General features: G+C 34.9%; 2 protein-coding genes and 1 pseudogene across 10 annotated transcripts; all 3 read right to left on the reverse strand.

Moving 5' to 3' along the window:
- Positions 1-3,224: 3,224 nt before the first annotated feature.
- Positions 3,225-11,418, reverse strand: LOC122289548 (signal peptide peptidase-like 2). 8 transcript variants are annotated; one of them, XM_043096667.1, is made up of 17 exons: positions 10,760-11,412; positions 10,493-10,652; positions 10,245-10,328; positions 9,398-9,556; positions 9,172-9,283; positions 8,742-8,861; positions 8,407-8,558; positions 8,117-8,299; positions 7,819-7,853; positions 7,101-7,136; positions 6,880-7,036; positions 6,387-6,440; positions 4,813-4,905; positions 4,568-4,710; positions 3,876-3,946; positions 3,623-3,706; positions 3,225-3,548 (listed from the first exon to the last, which is right to left on the reverse strand). In XM_043096667.1, the coding sequence occupies exons 4-17, from the start codon at positions 9,476-9,478 to the stop codon at positions 3,430-3,432; spliced, it is 1,440 nt and encodes a 479-aa protein (XP_042952601.1). In that variant the 5' UTR covers positions 9,479-9,556; positions 10,245-10,328; positions 10,493-10,652; positions 10,760-11,412; the 3' UTR covers positions 3,225-3,429. The 8 variants fall into 8 exon arrangements, 7 of the variants coding, with proteins under 7 accessions (XP_042952601.1, XP_042952603.1, XP_042952602.1 ...); XM_043096669.1 differs by having other exon boundaries at positions 9,398-9,573; XM_043096668.1 differs by lacking the exon at positions 10,245-10,328.
- Positions 11,419-12,889: 1,471 nt separating this feature from the next.
- Positions 12,890-18,666, reverse strand: LOC122289832 (UDP-N-acetylmuramoyl-L-alanyl-D-glutamate--2,6-diaminopimelate ligase MurE homolog, chloroplastic). 2 transcript variants are annotated; one of them, XM_043097162.1, is made up of 7 exons: positions 16,729-18,666; positions 16,123-16,239; positions 15,468-15,643; positions 15,034-15,179; positions 14,341-14,562; positions 13,572-13,636; positions 12,890-13,306 (listed from the first exon to the last, which is right to left on the reverse strand). In XM_043097162.1, the coding sequence occupies exons 1-5, from the start codon at positions 18,590-18,592 to the stop codon at positions 14,544-14,546; spliced, it is 2,322 nt and encodes a 773-aa protein (XP_042953096.1). In that variant the 5' UTR covers positions 18,593-18,666; the 3' UTR covers positions 12,890-13,306; positions 13,572-13,636; positions 14,341-14,543. The 2 variants fall into 2 exon arrangements, with proteins under 2 accessions (XP_042953096.1, XP_042953094.1); XM_043097160.1 differs by lacking the exon at positions 12,890-13,306 and having other exon boundaries at positions 13,415-13,636.
- A 2,111-nt stretch (positions 18,667-20,777) lies between these two features.
- Positions 20,778-21,593, reverse strand: LOC122289375 (annotated as a pseudogene).
- Positions 21,594-23,644: the final 2,051 nt, after the last annotated feature.

Below are 23,644 nucleotides of genomic sequence, written 5' to 3' on the forward strand. Positions count from 1 at the left end.
TAATACTGATTTATTCATACTTAAAATTTAAATTAATACTGTTTTTAATAAAATTTATTTTTTGACCAATCACATCATATTAATATACAGATTAATGAATAATTATGCTTGCAATTATATTTTTTTTTTAAAATATAATTATAAAATATATTGTAAAAAATTTTGGGTAAGTATCATTACTCAATAAATTATTCTTTTATCATAGAAAAGCTGGGTATCTCTGTAAAGAGCAGAGGGATGTTGACAGAGACTGGTTGGTTTGCTGTTTTTGTTGTTATGTTATGAATGCTCATAAAAAATAAAAAAAAATAAAAATGCTATCCTCTACAGAGTGTGATCCTTTCTTATTATTGTGTCGATGATGGGATTTGAAATTATATGATGCGGTTGAATAGCTAGCTGTTCTGGGCCATCTGGTTCATCTGGCCTCCCACCTAATCTGAATTACAGATCAATATCAATGAAAAGGTGTTCTAGTCTCACATGTTGTCAAGCTCAGTGAATTTCAGCATGTGATATAAGCAATTTAATGGTGGTTATATATATCACATTTATATAGAACTAAAAGCTAGACCAAATAATGAAACTTGTAGTAATTTAGAACCAATTTTTATAGGAAGCTTTGAATATGCATGGGAGGGGAGCTCATTATCTTAAATTCATGTACTTAACATGTGGTATATCAATTGAATTTGATGAATTAAGAATGACATCACTCAACCTAAAAATTAAGGAATATATATCATAAATCTAAACTACTTTTGAGCATAAAATAAAGGGTTATTCTGCTATTAAGCTCATGTATAGAACATACTATTTACATCATTTAAATTATAAAATTTGATTTATAATATTCAAATTTTAAAATTTATTTATTAAATAAAATTATGTCACGTAAATGCCTAATTATATGCAAACTTGATAATATAATTTTTCTAACGAGATAAATCTAAGACTACATAAAATAAGCTTACAAAATAACGTGACTTGAATTGGTACGACGTTAGATTGTAAAATTATTTTTTTCATAAAATAAATCTAATAGATTACATAAAATTACATTATATTATAAATTTATTTTTATATAATCTTTTTATATGTTATATAACACTTCTCTTTTCAAAAATAATTAAAATGGTAGCCCAAATGTTCTCTTCTCTAAGTAACGGGATTACTTCCAATTTTTGAACATTTTGACCGCTCGACTCGGGGAAAGAGTTTTGCTACGTACACGTAAAGTCGCGTACTAATCTGCATATTAATATTGATTCTTTCATACTTGAAATTTAAATTAACACTATTTTTAATAAAATTTATTTTTTGATCAATTATAATAAATTAATACACATATTAATATATAAATATGCTTGTAATTAGACTTTTTTTCGAGAAAATTGCAACCACATAATGGTGCACAGTGGCCGTTTGGAAAGTTAAAGCATTGTGCAAGCACGTGGCAAGGGCCCAACGGCTACATAAGCAAAATGGATAAGTAATTAGTAACTGCTTTAGCCATTAACGGCGTTGTGTAATGGTAAAAGGATTCCTTCGTGTCCACAGAAGATTCAAAACTTGTTACCATATTGCAGCCTGGCTTTACAATTTACAACCAAAAAGGAAAACTATGTGAGTTCTTATGATTTTTTAAAGAATTATATTACAAACAGTCACATTGGTTATTCAAGTCTCAGTAGATGTTAAACTGAATTGAGATGAGTTAAATTATTTATAATTAGTACTAACGAGTTGAGACAGTAGAGTGAGTTTTGATAATTCATCTAAAATGAGTTTAGATGTGTTTGGATGTTAAAATGAATTTAGATGTATTTATAAAAAGTTGAAAAAGTTTGTAAATCTCGCGTGTAAAGATGTGTTGAATTAAAAAATATTATAGATCCTACATATAAAAAGATTTTGAGTTAAAATGACTTTAGTGATTTAAGAGTTGAATACTTAGATATTAGACTTAGCTTAAATTAGACTAAACTAAATTAATCTCAATCCAGCCCAAGTTCCAAATGCAGCCTAAGAATATTGAAAAATATTTATAAATAATAGTGAAATAGTTTGTAAATAGTAATGAAATAGTACAATAATAATATTGAAATAATAATAAATAGTAGTAAAATAGTCTAAAAATATCTTAAAAAAATTATATTCCCAAACATCACCTAAGTTTTAAGAAACTCACTTTAGTCCCTCCCTTCATTCATCATCTCGTAACTTTTCTCACTTATAAATTTCTCCTAGAAGATGGAACTAAATTTAGAATTTATTGACTTGATATAACTTCTCTTAGAGTTTTTTTTTTTTTTTGATAAGCCTTCTCTTAGAGTTTCATATGGATATTAGATGGATAGATATGTGAAAGAAATCACAATATTTTAAAGGAGTAATAAATAAGTTATTCTGTTATTATATTAGTGTGTAGAACACACCATTCGCATCACTTAAATAGTAAAATTTAATTTATAATATTTAAATTTAACTATTTATTTTTTAAATTAAATTATATCATATAAGTACTTTATTAGGTGTGCTATTCAGACCCATTTGAGAATAGAGTTTTTCTTAGAAAATTTATGAACCCAAGCATAATATAAAAAGCCAAGAACTAAATTTTAATTTTCTCAAATTTTGACACTTCCATGACCTAACAACATTGACAAAAGAGTAGACGTGGGGCAACATGCCTTCTTTGTATTTCCAAAAAGAAGAGTTGCCATATCATGTGATGGACAACTCACATTCGTGGTCTTGTGCCCTTTCATGCTCACATGCAGCTCACAATGGCTCAACCCCACCTGCATCTGCAATTTGCATGCCCTTGGCCAATACTTAGGGCCATGCCTGCCTTGGTCACGTACTCCGAGGACATTGAAAGCAGTGCAGAATATTTCACCCAGAAGGCCAAAACCAAAAGAACGAATTAAGAGGAAGATGCTAGTTTTCTGCTGAGCTCTATAAAAAGCCAAGGGAAAAAAACAAAAAAAAAAATGATGAAATGCACTAGCGTAGGCTGTAGAGCCACCCAAGAATCAAATATCAGCAGCCTCTGCTAACCCACAGACTGACAGACAGCACCCAAAACCCCTATGATGTGGCCACGTTCTACAGTTTTGATAACAGGTTCCTTTTTTTTTTTTTTGTCAGGACGGCCCCAGTGCGAGTCTTTAGTGCTTGGGTAAAATGAACGGCGCCATCGAAGTTCAGAGTATCAGAGGGAATATCAAAAGTCTGTTTATGTTACTTGTGTACCGTTTTGATTGATGTTCTTGATTGAAAGTAAGCCTCAGGTATAAAGGAGAGATCAAGGTAAACATTACAACGCTACCATGTTACCACGCAAGCAGGTAGGCTATTTACCAGATTCCTAATGGTTGGCAACACGCTACAAACACTGCAACACAATACAAGTTCATCTTGTTTTTATTCATCGGATTCTTCAGTGTGTTGGAGTTGGATATGCATGCAGGGTCTTTCTGGTTCTCCTATACTCCACAGGACTTTGAGATCGCCTCTCTTCCTCCCCAACGTTAGAAATGTGCCTGCGTACGTATAAGAGATATTAAGCCATTTTGTTATCCAACAAGGTTTTCAAATCTTTCTACACACAAATTACCGAGGGTGAATGGGACGATGTAAAGCAGCGCTGGTTGACCATGCCCATCCATCAAATTCAATGCCACATATGTAATGAGAAGACCTGCCAAACATGTCAAAACACTGAATGCATGACGTTTCCTGAAAAACCCGATTAACGAATGGAAACTGACATGTACAGTTTATTGAACCTAGCATCTTACCATTTCATGACCGGTATGGAGTCTTACCATCAGATAACAAGAGAAAGGAGACTGTTAATTGTTTCATACCTAATCCATAAGCAAGCATTGCCCACAAGAAGTATCCAGCTAGTAGACTCTTATTTGCCAGCCGATCATACCTGCAAGGACATTCCAAGAAATTGACTGCTGCATATAAAATAAATAAGGGTTTCTCCTTGTGGTTCCACTAGTTGCATGCAACAATGGCAATTATGACCTGAATGGAGGGAAGAACGACATTTTGGAATCCCACAACTATCTAGACTTGGAATTGCTGGTGTAAAAACTCAATTTTCTCTCATTTCTTGCATCTTCCAGGTCAAAAGCGGGGATATTTTGAGCATTCAAAGCAGAAAGAAAGAAAAATAAATCAACAGTCAAGGAAGCACAATAACAAGTTCTCATAATGATGAAATTAATTGCAGTTTCTTATCTTATCATTCTGGATCTCACTGACTCTCTCTCCCTTCTCATCTCTTAGAATTAACCAACTTAGTTGTTATGCCTAGAACTCCATGAATGGAAGACAATCCAAACAACTTGGACACAGCTGCCCAATCTTTGGAAAAAAAACATTTATTATGGAACTATGAAATACTTGTTTTAAAACCCAACCCAAAAAAAGGGGAGAACCGTTCAAGAATGGCAACACGGGTAAGAACAAACTCTTTCATAGCTTAAGTTAGCAAGTATAAAGCAATAGTAAGAACAAATGCTTGCAAAGGAGGAAAAGATTTGACCTAAGAGAGAACACTATTAGCAGTCCAGGTATAAGGATGTCACCAAATCCTATGATGCTGTAACCACCCCAAGGATCAAACATGCGTGGGATCTTCAGTAGCATGGGGATACCATCCTCTCCACTTTTGTCACCACGAGCTACCTGTTGAAAAGATAATTTGATGTTCTCTTCAGCATTTTAAGGCCTTAGTAGCATAAACCATTCGTCATGATCCAGCAGAGTAAGCTTATATCGATTACTCACCACAATCATCACACTTTCATGGAACAATTTCTTAGAAACAAACACCCAAAAGATGTCGTACAAGAAGGCACAACTGAGAAGAACTGTACCCACCTGATTTACAAGTTATTAAGAATCATGTCAGAAGAATAGTTATTCAATTGCCTAGTGTATTGATGCTTTTCAAATCACTTCCATCTAAACTTCGAGATGAAATAGAACTTACCGATAAAAGAATATTCAATAATCGTAAAGGATTAATTGATACTCCATCTCAAAATAGATTATGTGATTTGTTTTTTAGTTTGGCCAAAATATTTTAAAGTAATTCAACATTAAAACATTTGTCCACATAACTTTCCATATTACCCTGAAACTTGAACCTACCAAGAATGGTCCATGTAAGAACGTTTTAAGAAGAGTGTTTGTTTCATTAAGTACATATCATTTCATTACCAATGTGCTGTGGTAACATTGGTAATAAAAGAAAAAACTGCAATACAAAAGTGAATTCTCTACATCCTTTTCCCAACTCCAGCAACTTAAGTAAGTGATGGGTAGCACCCTCCCAAATTTAATAACCTAGCTTTTCTCATCATGCTGTGTCAAGCAAACTTCCAGTGTGTCATGCTATACAGCAGCTCAGAAGGTAACTGATCACATGCTTTTTAAGCATCACACACCCAATACAGCCAAGCCTGGTGTTCTGTCATCTGGTTTGTATTGTAGCCAAACTTGACACCGCTTTCCAAATTTTAGATGAGCTCAATTGAGATGGCTGACTTAATGATTTCAGTAGTTCAAAAGCAATTTGCTTGCTTTCCGAATTTTAGCTATTAGCATCGTGTACAAAAACAATGAACACATAAAGTGATGAATGAAGATTATTCCTTTCACTACAAGCTTTAATCTGATTTCTCAATTGTTAACAGCCTTAAAAAGGAAAGTTGCCTATCTGTTCTTTTTTCTTGATAAGTAAAAGTTGCCTTATCCATTCAACATCTCAGAAATTCCTCACTGTATCAAAATATCTGGTTACAACGATTTAACTTCTATAGTCTGATAGCTCTTTCCAATCACTGATTATTTTAACTTCAGTAAAATATTGGCATCACATTTACAATGTATAGCAACTATTAACTGGGAAATTTGCATATAACGCCATAAAAGATCCACAAGCTACTCTCAGTGTCAGAGCACTAAAGAGTCAAACACATTAAAAAATGTTAAGCTAATAGGCTCCACAATTTGTAAAACTTAAGCCTTTCCCTGCTTATATTTCTTTATTAGTTTCAAATTAATATATTTGGATTTGCACGGAGTCTCATGCTGTTTACTGTTAATTTTTCTTTACAGTCATGCTTTTCTTAATGTGATAGTGTTTTAACATATATATGTGCCCATCAGAATGCTCGATGATAGCTGACCTTTGCAATCTCATTGATTATATCATAATCCAATTACCAGTGGATATCAAATAGAAATAAAATGCATATCATTGCTATAAATAAACCTACTGATTTATGTATTTTAGAAAAGGATAGCCCAATATAGATTATTCCCCACCAATAAAATGTTGGAGTTCGAATTATTACCTTCAGATTGGGTACATGGACAATTTGAAGAACAGTAATTATCAGCGCAATCCCCTGATTGACAAACAAAAAGGAAAAGCAAGTATTAGTTGAATTCTGCCCATATAAGTACGCACATCCGCACCTTATCCAAAAAGTCAATAAGATAACATGAAGCAAGTCTCAAGACACAGGTTCAACATCTGTTGAGTTTGCATCCATTAGCATGCTCTTCATGAATACATCTCCATGAATACATATGAAATAGCAACAGCAGCAAGCAGAAAAGGTGTGATAGCAAGCATAGTTTAAAAGCATCTTCAATCCCTTCGATTGGGTGAACTCTTTTACATTTGATGGAAATAGCAAAATAATGCATACCATAGATAAACATGCATAAATAAATATATTTGTGAAAACCTACTTTGTACTGCCATTTGGTCTCTAATGAAATACTTTTAATAGATGAAAAAAAAAAAAAAAATTAAGACAGCATGGCAAAGTTTATCCTTACAAGTATATCTTGACCTATCCAGGCAAAGGAGACATTTCGATAAACTGCCCAAACAACAGCAAATGCTATGCATAATGGAGAAACAGCCAAAGTTAGATATGAGACAGCTCCAAAGAAAGGCAGTTTAATATATGATTCTCCAGGACTTTTGAACCACCTGCACAAGTATGTGTACATTTAGTACTAGATGTTGAAGGAAGTTAAGAAACAAAACCTCATACCTAGCTTCGCACCAAGTCCTTTTTATCAGTAACCTACTAAGAAAAGATATACAAACACATGAATGAAAACAATGGCCAACCCAGTAATCTTTGTCAAATCTAAAAACAAAGCATCCATATTCACAGCTACTTGTTTGAGTAGTTTAGTATTTAAATCATGTAATGCACAATGGTATTCAGGTAAGGAACATGAAATAGTAGCCACAGCCAGTTTTTTTTTTTTTGGGGGGGGGGGGGGGGGGGGGGGGGGTTCAATCATGGCAACCTAAAATGCATGATATGACATAATCTGAGTGATGCAGGACAAGCAGGATTGGGAAGAAATTAGGAAGAGAGAGAGGAAAGAAGCAGAAATAGAGAGAAGAAGAACCTTGGAGAAAGAAGAAAAGGGTAGAAGAGAGAGGAGGGGGAAGAGGGAGGAAAAATCACTTCCTCAAAAAATGGAGTACAAAGGACCCTTAATCCTAATTGGACTGTATTTGAACCATACAAATTGTACTCCATCTATTGAAATAAAAAATAACCACTTTTAAAGCATCACGTAAATTATAATAACAAAATATTCATCCTGCATCACTAAGCCTCCAACGGGAAAGATATAACAATTGTACCAACAGCCAGCAAGTGACCACGTGGCTGGTTAGTTGCTCAAATATAGATCTGGGTAACTTGCTGAAAATCATTTGACTCATTTCTCAGTAAGAGATATGACTTGTACCTAGATAATAAGGCAACTGAGCAAATTTGCAAGCCCTGCATATACATGAAACTACAGAGTTAGGATTGACTCAAAATCAATTGAAAAAGAAGTAGGCTAAATAGAGGGCAATGCAACAATGACTATGTCAAATATCTTCAGCCATATACTAGAATGCAATATAGAGAACATTTGACTCAAGAAGCACAGTACATGTGTGTATGGGTGTTTGTGTAATGCTTTTGCCATTCCCATGCATGTGAACAAGTATTTACACAAGCATGCAGTCAAACCAAATCACTTATTATGTGGGGTATACCTCTATACCACCTATGCAGAAAAGAACGACCAAAAGCTCAACGAACCAGAATGACATAAGTTTGTATACTATAACCAAGAAGCATGAAGCAAGAACAACAAAGAGAACGGCCGATGTTATGCTGATGTCTACAACACCTGTAGTGCCTGTGGCTTTGGCACTCAGGATTTCATCTGCAGCATCCTGCAAGAACAAGATAAATTGTAATTCGGCCGGTAGTTCTAGCTGAAAGAGAAGAATGCTAGTTTAGGGAAGGCTAAACGTATTAGCTAGGAAGAGCACAAGAGGACCTGTAGTAGCTTGTCGTGTTCAATAGCTGATTCTCTAGCAATCTTTGCGGACCAATAAGATGCACATAAGATGGTACCAACTGCCATTAACCATAAAAATACTTCCGCTATGTCAACTACTGGTCTCCTTGGAGAGTATAGCTGCACAGAAACTGCAGAAAACCAAAAGATTCAAGCTATATAAAAGCAACAGCGGGATATGTGTTCCTGAGTTAGAGAACCAAATAGATAATTATATGTTTGAAGCAACAAGAAAGTTGTGATGAACAATATATCTCCTTTGGACAACAAATTTCTCATTGATTTGTGGCTACGAAGAACCAGGAAATGCTTACCTGTTGAACTATTCATTAGCATTTTTTCCAAGCTTGTGCCAGCATCTTGCGGGAGCAGGACAGCTGGAATGTGTATATCTAGGTCAGTTTCATCTGGTTCACAAACCATCTTGTAAAGTTCTGCAGGAAAATGAATTAACTTCAATACAAAGTTGATAATGGTGGTCATCTTTTTTTTCTTTTTTTATAATAATGGTGGGAATCTTGATCTTTTAGCTTTCAGAAAATTTAATCTGGATTGGTATCTAAATATTTTTACCGATTGTGGATAATCAATAAAGATAACTCTATGCACGTTCAGAAAGAATAGTGAGACTTATGATACAAAAGTTACTCTTCCTCAGTAGTATAGTGCATTTATATTGCTTAAACTTACATACTTCTACTGTCAACACATGCATCGAAAGAGAATAGCAGATACTCTGATTACCTTTCTGGTTGTTGACAATGAGTACAGCTGAAGCGCCAGCAGCTTCTGCAAAATTTGCCTTGGTCGTGAATTTGCAGTTCCCTCGATCCACCATTAAAACTTCTCCAGCAAGCTAACAACACCCAAATCCGAGTATCACATGAACATTGGCATCAATAAATATATTTTCCACCTTGGTATGATTGTGTATAATTATCAAGAGTGTATGATATAGAAAAAGAAAAACCTTATTCTTTCTTGGACTACAACAATCACGAGGGTCTGAAAGAGTCAGACGGATTTGGTTTGCATTTTTCTCCTTTGACATAATGGTAGTGCCAAATCGAGCTCCCACGCCAACAAATTCAGCATTCTCTATACTATCAACCCAAGTTTGAACTTTTACCTACCATAAGCAGTGTTCTATTTATGGACAAGAAAATGGGCAAAACTGAATCAAAGAACGTATAATACACCAAATCAGTAGTAAATACTCCATTATAGCTCATCAAAATTATGTACAAATTACATTCCATGTGAATCTACAAAGCAAGAGAAGGCTTCCAGTTATGACTAAAGAAAGTACGCAAGTATTGTCATAATTCTCACTTCCACCATATAAGGTTCTCGAAGCTAAATCAGCCAAAACAAGGTCATCATCACAACTTAAAAACTCAAGTTTTAACACCCACTATAAAATAAATACAAACCGACAACCACAGGAGAGAGAGCTGACCATAAAATGTACGGGAAAAAATAGCTAAAAAGCAAGAATCAAACCTGGCCCCAATCTCGAGGGAAACAGAAGTGAGAAAACAAAAATAAAGAGAAAAACAAAAGGAAGATTAGAATTAGGACTAACTCTGGAGGAGGCAAATATGTAGAAACCTATTTTTCCTCACTAAAATAAATTTAACTAGGTCCATATATACCAATTCGAGTATTATACTAATAAATAAATGGAAAATAAAAAACAAAAGGAAATTCAAAAAGAAAAAAGAAAACAACTGTAAGCACACCATCTCCATTTGCATGCGGGTACACTATCAACACAAATTAAAACAAAAAAGGAAATTGATATGTTTTATAATTACCTTTTTCTCGATACAACTAAGCCATCCAACAAAAAGCTCATGTTTTTTTAGGCACAAATTAAGCAGGACCCAGATGATAAAGAACTGGAAAATAAGAAACGGGTATCAGATAAAAATGTTTTACTAGAACGAAGTTGTTATCACAGCCGGGCTTTTTAGGTGCTGAATTGTCCTCGTGAACAATGTCCCCGGCTCTCACAGTCCGAGGATAACAGACCAATGAAATTACAGCTAACCCAAACACCAACCGGCAAGGCCTCCGCGAGTCCATGGATTCTCGAACTGTCTCCACGAGATTCACCAACCCTATTAGATCCTCTTTCTCTGCATCATAGCTCAAGGCACAGAGAAAAAGGGAGGCAGAGGCTTTCGGTCCTTTCTTTGTGCCGACTGCTAACAGAAACAATGCTGTATTTGTTCAAGGGGAAGGGGAAAAACATCATATAAATACAAATAAATTAAATACTGCTGAAAAAAATAAATACTAATAATTTTATTGAATCTACATAGTTTACCAGTTACGAGGTTTTCTTAAAGCGTCATCATTTTAGTAGGTCAAAGGCGCTGTCGTTTAATGAAGTTTTTCAGATCTCTATTTTTGGCAAGACGCGCAGTATATTTGATTCTGCTCGCATTTTTGCTTTATTCTGGATAGCTTCCAGGAAGCAAACTCCGAATTGAAGTTTAAAGTAAGCATATAAAAAATTTGTTTGTATTAAGTGGTCCGTTCTGAATAAGGTTGTCATCGGACCGTTGCTTCTGAAGCTTTTATCTTGTTAAAAATCCGTGGATCTGGGTGTTAGGAATCTGTGGATTTTAGTGGTTTTGGCTTGAATAACCTGATTGAACTAGCCTGGCATGGATAAAATTGGTTATAATTTCAGTTGGTTTTATTTGGTTTATGGGACAACATATATTGAGACGTATTACGAACCCCACGCGTTTGGATTGTCGAACTGAGGGTCTATGCCAACGATCGATATCGAATTCAAAGTATTGTTGCGTAAAACAAGCAGGATGGAGTAACTGAGATCGGTGAATTGCCAGGAAGCATACGTAGAATGTTCAAGTTGGCGGGGGACAAGGGAAGGGAGATGAGGGCGAAAATGGTAATTCTGTGGTGGGCGAAGACATTTTCATGCCACTGCCAAGTGGACGGGATTCGGGTCTTGGTAGCCTGGTAGGCCATCTGGGTTTGGCAAAGGAAAGGCCTTTTTTTTCTCTCTTTTTCTTTTTTTTGAGAAAAAGCAAAGGAAAGGTCTTTGGGAGAGAGAAGGAGGAGTTCTCGATCTCAACTCTCAAGAGTTAGGGCAGGCAGACAGCGAATCGCGTAGAGGACCAGAGTTCTCTCATCTAGTTTAATGCTGTAGATTCCTTTGACATGACATCGTATTTAAGACAGGCGACGGATTAAGATTCTCTTAACATTATTGCTCAATTTGCTCTCCAGTCTTTTAAGATTTAAAAAATTAAAATAATATGAAATGAGCAATTATACATACAGTTTTAAATATATAAATTTTACATAATTATTTTTAAAAAAATAAAAATTATTATTAAAAAATTAACTTTTTTATATAAATTTCATATTTTTTCATTATTTTTAAAAAAATTACAAGATCTACTATTGTCAATATCATTTTTAGTATATAGTGAATGGATGCATAATATAATAATTTCTTTATTTAAATTTCTTTAAATTATATTAAATAACTTAAAATAATATGTGACACACTTTATTATACAAAATATAAGAAAAAGTACACTCATAGTCTCCACACTTTAGGGGTGAAGAAGTTTCAATCAAAATGGTAAAAGCCGACCATACCAGGCCAAAACTCAGGGGTTGATTTTGGTCCAATCGTGGGATTTGTAATTTTTGAATCAGACTAAAACGAACCGAATTAGTATATATATTTAAAATATATATTATTTTATATAATAGATATATAAATTAATTATATAATTTTTATCTAATCTAATATCATTGACCATATAAGATATTAAATAATATATGTTATTAATTAATAATGTATAATAAATCATATGATAATATATGTAACTACATAATACATTCGTATATATTCTATCATTTACATTGAATTAAAATAATTAAGTAATTTTTTTAAATACCTAAGTTGCAAGAAAGTATGAATAATCTATATACAATCAAATTATTTAAAATTATTAACTATATATAAAATGTTAAAATTTTAATTTTTAATATAAAACATTATTAATAATCATGCATAACAAAGTCTATGAAAGTAGTAACTATCAACATCATAAATATAATTACAATTAAATACATCTTTTAATAAGTTAATTACATAATCCACATTAATAATTCACTTAATTATAATTTTAGTGATTTAAATAAATTTTTATTAATTTATTTGAAAGAAAAAATGAAACAAAATAACTTCAGACCGAGTATCTATTAATTCAAAATTTAAATTAAAAAACCATTGATAAAATGAGATTGGCATTCAATACATATAATATTGTGCGTAAAATTATAAATGGTAACAATGAATAGGTTCCGGCAACGTGGGAGAGAGGAAAATGAGACGGTAGTCTTAAGGTTGACTCAATTGACATTAGACATTCATAAAACAAGCGTAAATTAAGAGACCCCGGGAAAATACGTAAACTTATTACTCTATACATGCATGCTTAACATCGGTGTTTGTAATATTTTTCTTAATTATTTCTAATTTGTTTTTATATCAAGGACCTCTGTTTTTTCTGGCAATTTCAATCTCACCCTACTGCCATTTGCAAATATGGAATTGCCCTCACACAGTCACACAGTGTTTCCCTGCCAAATAACAAAAGTTGTCCTCTCGTGAACATAGACGCGTGGACTCCTCTGTTGAGATTTGATTATGAAAGGCTTTGCCATTGGATAATGAGTAATTTGAAGAAATACAAAAATACAAGTTCTTGCCCTTGTTCTGATCCAGGTTCTTTCTTGCTAGCATGAACAGTACTGTCCTTGATCAACCATCTTAATTAGTGTATCATCAAATGAAATGGGCATCTCTTTTTCTGAGCCTGGGCTGTGGGAGCCATAAAAGAGACCAATTAAATTACTAAAAAAAACTCTCAACTACTGTTGGGGGACTGCTCGTCATGTGGTCAGTACGAAGAAAAGAAGGAAGGTGAGATTATATAGACACGTTTATGTATATTATTTTGATCTTCGGGCTGAACTTCTAAGACCAAAAAACAGGTTAATTTGAGTCTTTGACGTCCCAAAAGTTTGTGATCAGAAATAATCATTCTACATGGCAATAAGAATACACCCAACTCACAAGAATTTACCTTCAATTCCGTAAGGCCGATTTTTTCGAGTTTCTGTGAGAGTTTAAGAATCACAATCCAGCAGCCTGGAGAGAAATAGAAGTTAACAAGATCTTCATCCAAGAATGATTTTTATTTTTGAAAATGTATGTAAATAATCAGTATAGCCAATCAGGCATGAACCACCCCCGCTATCAAACAGTAGCTAGTCGCATCAATCAACCTCGAGTGCAAAGAAAAGAGATCAAATAAGAAAAGGTTGTGGGTTTCTGTCCCCCAGCATCAAGAGACCCAAACGTAAACATGCCAACTCCTCCAGCTGATTTTGTCACTTTTATTAAATTTCTTCTTGTCATGTCCACTGGAGATTTCATTATCTGGTGTTACATATGTCAAAAGGGCAACAATTTAACTAAACGGTGCTACCTTAACTAAATAAATCTTCAATAAGCCACACGAGTTTATCAAAAATCCATCCAACACCAAATAATTTGGATGATGATATTTGGTTCTTGTATAGTGGAGGAGCACTTTTCACTCTGTTTTTCCTAGTTCTCAATTTCTTTTTTATAAATTTCTATTGCAACCCTGTACTCTATATTCAACTATCCAAACTTGTCTAGCTTCCCCAGATACCTAAACAATCAAATCATCAGGCTAAAGTCATATTCTGAAGATTCATTGAATAAAACTCATGAACTTCACATACCAAAGAAGTAATTACTTTTCTAAATATTCAACATCAATTCACAAAGTAAACCAAGATTGATGTATCATGCTGAATTCTTACCGTGCTCTCTTCAAGCAAGAAGCACCAATCAACTCTCTTCAGTGACAGGGTACATAACTTGACCAAAACCAATACCCACATAGCCCCCATGTCAGTAATACTTAAAAGGAATTGAAGGGCGGATCCAAGTGCAATCAGCTAAATCACCCTTCAAGTGCTTTCTTAGACTATTCTGAATGCTCTCTGTACTCCGTTTAACTACATCAATGACTCTCTGGTAACCTGCAGCCGTATAGGCAAGAGAAAAACACAATTATGAATCATGAACATAAACTCTGTCTCTACTTCTTCAATACTACATCAATCACTCCCAGTCACCTGCAGCATCTAATGGCAAAGGGAGACGAATATATGCTATTATTTATTATTTCTTTTAGCAAGGACAGATTTATTATTTTTTTTATGAGTACATGTCCTCTATTATGTTATTATTCTTAAGGCTATTATTATTTTTATAGCTACTTTTTTTTTTGTTGCTTAACCCACTGCATGAGAAATTTAAATGAACTGGTACCTGTGAGGCGGTTCGTCAGATAAGCCAATTTTAGTTAATCAAATTTACCCCTTAAATTACCAAAGTGATTCTTGCCAAGATATTGATGAAGCAGTAAGTTCAGAGTCTATTCTATAAGTTATTATAAATGATAGCTAACTAAATTGTTTGATAAATAAAATGATAGCTAACTAAATTACCGCCAAGGGAATTCACTAGTGTCTATTCCAGCTTGGTGGAGCTCATCGACATATTGTAATGCCTCACGGCACTCTTCCCGATCATCAAAAAATTCCTTCTTGTCACCTTCTATCTGATATGTTTCATGGCCTTTGCCGGCAACCACCTGCAGCAAAAATTCCTTCTTGTCAACCTTATTCTTTGTTAAAAAAGAGCTTACAGCAACTGACATATAAATCAGTTTCCATTGCATTTAATTAGAATTTTTTTGGGTTATTTCTTATTTTGTTTATGCCGACTTGTTTGCAGAATTAGTGATAATATAGAAACAAGCCAACTGAAACTTTTATGATATCCAAACTAGCCTTTAGATAGGAGTGACTTTTTTCCTTCCCATTTTGTGATGTTTGTGCATATATTATAAAAGAAATAAGATGGAGGTTCAAGAACTTACAACCATATCACCCTCCTCCCCCATGGCGACAGCACAACGTACAGCCACCCGTCTGATATCATGCAGGAAAACCCTATGACCATTGGGAAGAGGTGGGTAGTAATCATTCTCACCATATTTTAGGTAATCGTGCATCGTCCATCCTATGCCAGCCAACATATCATCCAAAATGTCCACTAAAGTTGATGAAACATCCAGGGATTAGCATTGTCGTGAAAATGTGCGGCAATTATGATGAATTGTACGGAAAAGAGAAAGCAAAATAACATAGAGATTTAACGTGGTTCGGCAATGTGTCTACATCTACAGGGAGCGAGCGGCAGCTGAAATTTCACTATATGAAATTAGGGTTACGTCATATGCCTTTTACTAACCCTAGCCGTACAGGGGGTTTTAGAAAATTCCTAAAATACCCATGTACGCTCCTCTCGATCCACTCTGGCATCAGCCTGCTTTCTCTGGATACGTGTTCCACTCGATATGAGCCACATAATACAACAAGCATCATGCTTCCAAGAATTTGATAAAGAGAAAAATCACAAGGAAGGATGACCACGCACTTAGTCAGTGCTACAGGACAATCCTTACTCTCTTATATGTAACAATTTTCAATGTAGGAATTCGTTCCTTAGAGAGAATGGTCAAGTATACATACATGGATCTTCATTCTTTGAATTGTCAGATGTAAGAATCGTCACATCACTTTTATCCGTGGCAATCTTTGTCATCATTGGTCTCTTCCCCCGCTCGCCCTCGCCAACACAACCAAAAACTTCACAAAAAGCATGCATTTTAATCAGGAAAGGTATCCAATTTATACACTGTTTCTTGCAACAAAAATTTTAAAGAATTGAGAACCATGGATGCTCAACTAGAAACTTTTTTTTGATTGGTAATGCTCGACAAACCTAAGATTCATCAAGCCATTTAAGTACCAAGAATCTTGCAAGGCAGTTTACATAATTTTTTTAATAACTCAAGGCAGTTTGTATAATTAACTGAAGAAGAGTGAGAATCTTCATATCCGGTAAATTTTGGTGCTAAAACAACAGTGAACCTAGACATCACCACTTTCCTTCAGCAACAGTCAAAAGACTGAAAACGGATACCTTTTGCCACGATATCGTTAATACTGTTACTATATGAATCAGTTCTGGAGGGAGACTTTCTAAGTCTCTATGTCTATATCTGTGTTTGAGCATCTGTCTTTCTACGAGTCCATAGAAATTAGAATAGGAATTAAAAGGAAACACGAGCATACCAGTGATAATCCTCCTAGGTCCAAGCTCTCTTACTGAATCAAGTAGTCTAGACAGGGCATCGGGAGTATGAGCATAGTCCACGATCACTCCAAAAGCCTGTTCCTCATCAATCAACTCACACCGTCCAGGAACTGCATCAACCTCTTCAATTCCTCTGACAATGTCTTCTAACGGTGCTCCAACAGAAATTCCAACCGCCACGGCTGCAAGAATATTATAAATATTATGCCTCCCAAGCAACCCCGATGAAATCTCCAGTATGCCGTGAGGTGTATTAACCAAAACCTGTGTCTCAAACAAGGAGAGCTCAAACTTGAGCGGATGGACATCCGCATTCTTATTCTCCATAGCAAAGGTAATAACTGGCACATCTGGGTTCCCTTGTGCTACAAAGAAAGGTGCATTTGGGTCGTCAATGTTGACAACTTTCCTGTTTCGCTCCGGGTCCACCATCCTTGAAAATAGTTTAGCCTTTGCATCCCTGTATTCCTCCTCAGTCCCATGAAAATCCAAATGGTCTCTCGTCAAATTTGTGAAAACAGCAATATCAAAATCAACTTCATCACACCTACCTAGTGCTAGTCCACGAGAAGAAGCCTCCATGACAACCGCTTCAGTCCCATTATGGAGCATCTTCGCCATCAAATTCTGTATCAAAACAGCATCCGGGGTCGTGTTAGAGGACTCCAATTTGTTATCCCCATGGACATAATAAGCAACCGTGCTCAACATCCCAGTTCTCAATCCCATCGCTTCGTACATGCCCTTTATTAAATATGCCGTCGTCGTCTTTCCATTTGTCCCCGTTATCCCAATGACAGCCATATTCTTTGACGGGTGCCTATAAAAGGATGCGGCCAATGCCGCAAGAACCGCATTGGTGTCTTCCACAATCACCAATGCTTTACAACCCAATGTCTCCTCTATATCTATCTCCTTACTCGCCACCACCGCCACTGCCCCCCTCTTATCAGCCTCGGTTAGATACAAATGCCCGTCAGTTTTCCTCCCGACACAACACACGAACAAGTCTCCGGGGCAAACCACCCTGGAATCATGTTGAATCCCGGTAATCTCGACCTCTAAATCACCATAAACCGACACGGGTACGACCTTACTCTCATCCAAAAGCTCAGCCAAACTCATCTTGAACTTGGGTTCCACAATCCTAGTCTTAGATTTACCATAACCATCAAAATCCAAATCAAACGATGAATCTAAAGAAGGCCCGCGTTTGTTATCACCGAATTTATTAACCTCTTCGTCGAATTTCTCCGAGCTGTCTTCGTCCGAGCCCTCCGAGACCACTCTGAGTCCCTGAAGCTCGTCGATTTCGTCCAAATCCACGACTTCTTCGGGTTCCAACTCTTCGATCTTCTCAACTTCCGCGTTCTCTTTCTTCTTCGGGTTCGGTTTCAGAAGCCCTTTCTTCACGAACTCCTTGCGCTGCAGGGCAATGGCTTTATCTATGTCGCCGAATAAATCATCCCCGGAGTCGTCCTCTGCGTTGGGATTCTCGGAAGGGTCTTCCACGTCAGCAATGGCGGAGAGGTATGTGGACTGGTTCTTCTCAAAGTCATCCTCTGCGAGCTTCCGGGCACGGGCGGCCTGGCGATAAATTTGCTGGAACTTGGATACTCCATGGCCGGAATCTTCCGCAGCTTCGGGTGGGTCGTCGTCCGAAGGTTCCGGGTAGAAGTTGCCGTCGGGTCCGATAGCGGTGGGGGGTCGGAGAGTGAGAATTGGAGAAGAAGTGAAAGAAAGACAGTTGGGTTTGGAGGGAAATAATTGGGGTTTTGGAGAGAAGAAGGGGAGTGGTGGTGCCGACAGCGAGCGTGGGAACGAGATGAAAGTGAAGGCCATGAGAGAGAGTTTTTAGAGGGAAGACGGGGGATAGGGTTTTGTGCTTTCAGTTTCGGAGGGCTGGATTAATGACGGCGGCTCCATCTATTATTATATAAAATGAAAAATATAGTTATAAATATAATTATTTACTAATCTGTATATTAATATGATGTGATTGATTAAAAAATAAATTTTATTAAAAATAATATTAATTTAAATTTTAAGTATGAATAAATCAGTATTAGTATACAGATTAGTGCGCGACTGTGCTTGTATGTAGCAAAACTCTAAAAATAAATATTTTATATTTTATATAATAATATAAATTAAAAATCTAGTATATGATATTATTTATTTTATAATAAAAATATTTTTATAGTTTAGTTATTACATCAAATCACATCAATTTATACATTTAATTTTATGAAATTTTTTAGACCTCGATTGATTATCAAAATCCAAAACATCTCATCTCAACTCATTATTACAATTTTTTCAAATTCTCATACAAAACATAATAAACAATTTAACTTTTTTAAATCTCAATACAAAATTAATATTAAAAAATTATAATAGAACAATATTTTATTCATTACTATTTAAAATATCTCATATCATTTCATCTCATATGTGTAATCAAACGAGATTTTAGTAATTATAACATTCCAAAAATTAAATTTTTAAGACTAAATTTGGATACAAAAGTTTGTTAAATTTTTTTAAATTTTAGTACAAAATATAATAAATAATTTAACTTTTAAAATAATAATAATAATAATTGATATCATAACAATAATTTATTTAACTTTAATACAAAACCTACATCTCAACTTATCACATATCATCTCATCACATTATTCAAATTTTATCTAAATATACATAAATATAGTACTAAATTTTGAGCACATAATTAAAAAATATTTTAGATATAATTTTAAGTGTACAGGTCGAAAAAAAATTATTTCATTACTAAAACATTAAATTTTTAAGTAATTTTTATATTTATCTATATTTAAAAAAAAAAAAAGGTGCAAAAATTACATAATACCGAGACCATACAAATCATTTCACTTAAAAAAATTCTCTCAAATTTTGGAAACGATTAGCATTTAAGCCCAAAGTCTAAGTTTTAGGTGTCAACCACTCATAAATACTTTCAAGTTTCAATGCAATATATGTTTTTGATATAATTAACACAAGATTGCATAAATCATTAACTTTTTATTTAAACAATTTATTTATGTAAAATTAATTAATATAAACAAAGATAATAAAATTAAGTGCAAAGGTAGTGACGCTTATGTTGGAATTTGTTGTGGGATAACTGATAAGTTAAGTTGGGCCCGTGTTGGACGTGCTTTTCTCATTTCGGGCCTGGCTTCAAAGCTAAAACTATGTGTCGTACGAATAGAACAAACCTAACCCAAACGACCGAAGGATGGTCCACATGAATTATCTGTTATAGAATTACAGGCATAAAAAGATTATATAAAAATAAATTCATAAGTTGATATAATTTTATGGTATTTATTAAGTATATTTTAAAATAAAATAATTTTATAATTTAACGTATCATATCAAATCACATCAATTTATAGATTTATTTTATATAATTCTTTTATATCTCTCAAACTTTAATACATAAGAAAAATAATTTGTACCGACTTCAAATATATAAATATGGTGCAATCACTTTAAAAAAAAAAAAAAAAAAGTAAAGCATACTTGATTGTTCATCGTAGGTTTCACAAACCTTTAAAATTATATATAACATTAGTCAGCATTAAATGGTAATGCATGTGTATGCAAGCTCAACGGCCAGGGAAAGCAAGGCCAACGTTGATGAACAAGCATATCCTTGCAAAGAAAGAAAGAACAAATCATATCAGCTTGACAAAAAAAAGATATAAATCAATTAATTCTTGCATACAAATAACTCTATAGGAAATTTTAAGATTTAAAAAGAAAGATAGACACATAAAGTGAATTCTATAATATTTATATTAAAATAATAACATCACTATATATTATAATAAATAGATGAAATATCTCTTATATATTAAAAGTGGGAATCGACGTGCTACAGTGTTAGAAACAGTGTTAAGAACAGTAATGAGCTACAGTAATTTTTCACTCGTTATTTGCTTTTGTGTTATTAGATAGTTACTTATTTAACCTTTTTCTTCTTCCTTTGTGTCGGTTTTTAAGAGGATATTTTGGTCTTTAATAAAATTGTGTCAGAGATTTTTTCGGAAGAATTTAGACCACCAATACCGCTACCATCAGCTAATCCCATGTTTGGCCCGAAAGAGACTTGGCCAGCACTAGAAACCCCAGTTATGGCTCCAGCAGCCGAGTTGGGTCGCATCGCCTGCTGCTGGTGATGGTCCAGCAAAAAAGCTTACGTATCGAGGGTCGGTAGGCATCCCGGCCCCGGCAACCTGCTGCCAGGTCTCTGGGGTTCTGGTTTCAGGATCGGCACCACCGGCATCTGCGAGTTTCCGAGTCTCGCGCCGGTCACCTGCTGTACCATCTGACGGAAGTTGGCCGGATCCGCCGTGATGAAGGTCGTCTGGGACCACTTCGAAGCGCGAGACTTCCGTTTCGAAACCTTTCCCGCCGGTGCCGCCAGAATCGAGTTACACTGGCGTTTTTGGGGGGCCACCGTTTCTGGTTCGGAGCCGCCAGAGAGACTTGAGACGGTAGGGGGTGGTGGGCGCTGTGTCGGGCTTGATGAGGTTGAGGAAGGGAGAGATGGTATCGGTCTGCAGGAAGTCCAAGTTAGCACCGCAGAAAGATTTCTGGAGAGCCTTGGTGAGGGTGTCGTTGTCGCGAGCAAAAGCTTCGGATATCCACGAATCCGCGAAGGCCGAACGGAAGGCCCAAGGTTCGATACTTGCCAAATTCTCAGACGACGCCATAACTATAGTCCTTACATTTACTAGGCCACAGGGTTGGTGTTTCTGTCTATGAGTAGAAACAGAGCTCTAAAAGAGGAGGCTTTAAGAACGCTCAAAGCATTTTCCAAATGGTGGCCTATCCGATTCGCATATACGGCATGTGCCTTGTTTTTTATGTATTTGTTTATCATAACCAGTGTTTCATTTGTTTGCTTAGGACAACCTAATGGGTTTTTTAAGTACTCTACTTGATTGAGGTTTAGATTTTTGTGGATTTTATTTTTTTTGAGCTAATTAGGATTTGCAATATAACTTATCATATATTATTTTTCTAGAAACGCACTAAAGTGGAAGATGCAAACCTGAAAAGGGCCCCTAAAGACCTCCAAAAAAGAAATGATATTCTACGAAAGCGAGCAGAAGTAAGTACTAAGTATCTTTTTGTTTTTATATTTGCTAAGTTTCTTTTGTTACTAATTTGTGATGTTTCTATGTTTGACGAGGGGCCTGTCATTGATGTCGTTGTGTGGCATGATGGAGAAGTATGGACGGCTGCTCTTGACACACACAGCCGTTGTGTGGTATGCTCGGTTGCTTTTGACTCTTGCATGTCTTCAAAAGATTAAAAAGGGCTTTTGTTTAGGTAGAATCAGGATTTTGTTGAATTGAAAGAATAGAATTTACAAATATCCTTAAAAACAACAAGTTAAGTTTGATGGTATATTGGTATATGTATGTTGCAGTTCAGCATCACTGATCGCAGTAGTTATAAATTGACTGGTATTGGTCTGATAAAATAGAAAGACAACAAAATTTTAATTTTTTTTTTTTTATGTTTTTTGCTGCATTGGGATTTGAAAAATTCCAGAAACCAAAGAATCAGGGCTAGATAGTTGAATTAATATCACTTGAGTGGAGGTTTTGGTTCTTTATGGCCCATTTGATGAAAACTCCTGGCAGCCATACAAAAGGCTTTTAAAGTTTGTTAAATTGTTTTCCTCTTAGTTAGAAAAAAAAAAAGGTTTATTAAATTGTAGACTATAGAATCCACAGGCCTATGATATCTTAAACAAACATTTACACTTATTTCTATTTTGCGAGTTTTTAGGAAGTTTTGTTATTTGTTATTGTCTTATTGATAAATCGCGAATACTTTGGTGTAATTATAGAGAAGCCTAGCTCAGCCATCGTGGAATAATAGCTACACTGGCTTAGTTCCTTTTTTTTTTTTTTCTTTTATCTGGGAATTCCTTTTTTAAGTGTTAATTTGTTCCAACATCCTTTTGTTAAACGAGTTGCGCAGGCTACTGGGTTTCAGTATAAGGAGCTCTAGCATTGTGGTGGATTTTTTGTTTTTTATAAGTAGCGTTGAGGTTGATATTACAGGTGGATCGTTAAGTTCTCAGGCTTTGCCGAAGCAGGAGGCATCCACTGCATTGTCAAAAAGCACTACACTCAAAGCAGGCACGCTATTTCTCTGCCCTCTAATGTAACTATTAATATATATGGATGCTTGATTATCTAGATGCTTGGTTACTATGCTAGGAATGGTTGTATCATAATTTATTTAGTATACACATAATTTATTGCTGCATCATGGAAAATTTACTGGTGATAGAGTAAAATCTGTTAGTACATTACCTTCTTGAGTTTCTCCACTGCCTAATTCAGTAATTCTCCTCAAGGTATTCTTTCTACATGCTATAAATTGCTACATCCATTAGCAATCATTTGTGGATGTTTTATAGCTATAATTCATTAAGAAATCAAGGGAAAAAGGTTGAAAATTTGAAGAACCTGAGAGAGAAAAGAAATTGCTGCTATCTGTTACAGTTTTTATTAAGATCTGTTTCAAAATTTTGTGCTGTCTGTTTTGATTTTCATGTTTACATGATCCTTCTTTTAGTATTGAGTTTTAATTTTAATGTAGAAAGGTTCTTTTATTGAGAATTCTATATGGTACATTTGTTAAAGAAAATACAGAACAAAAGTAATTTCCACTGTATGGTTTGGGGTTGATGATGCTTTGAGTTTTTTTTTGGCATGTCATCTTTTTTTTTCCTTTAATTAATCTGATTTATTGGTTTGTTTCTTGCAGGAAATCTGCACTTTTTGGTAGGGAATGTACATCTCTTTTGTATTTATGACAGTGTAGCAATGGGTTAAATTT

This window comes from Carya illinoinensis, chromosome 12 (assembly GCF_018687715.1).
Source record: "Carya illinoinensis cultivar Pawnee chromosome 12, C.illinoinensisPawnee_v1, whole genome shotgun sequence".
NCBI lineage: Eukaryota > Viridiplantae > Streptophyta > Magnoliopsida > Fagales > Juglandaceae > Carya > Carya illinoinensis.

Coding starts and splice junctions, on each gene's coding strand:
- LOC122289832 (XM_043097162.1), bottom strand. CDS start 18,592: ATGGCCTTCACTTTCATCTCGTTCCCACGCTCGCTGTCGGCACCACCA. Junction 16,240..16,728: donor ACCTAGGAGGATTATCACTG/GTATGCTCGTGT, acceptor CTTTTTGTGAAG/TTTTTGGTTGTGTTGGCGAG. Junction 15,180..15,467: donor GGGAGGAGGGTGATATGGTT/GTAAGTTCTTGA, acceptor TTTTTGCTGCAG/GTGGTTGCCGGCAAAGGCCA.
- LOC122289548 (XM_043096663.1), bottom strand. CDS start 10,515: ATGGACTCGCGGAGGCCTTGCCGGTTGGTGTTTGGGTTAGCTGTAATT. Junction 7,854..8,116: donor TCTGCATAGGTGGTATAGAG/GTATACCCCACA, acceptor ATGTATATGCAG/GGCTTGCAAATTTGCTCAGT. Junction 3,549..3,622: donor CATCGTCCCATTCACCCTCG/GTAATTTGTGTG, acceptor ATACGTACGCAG/GCACATTTCTAACGTTGGGG.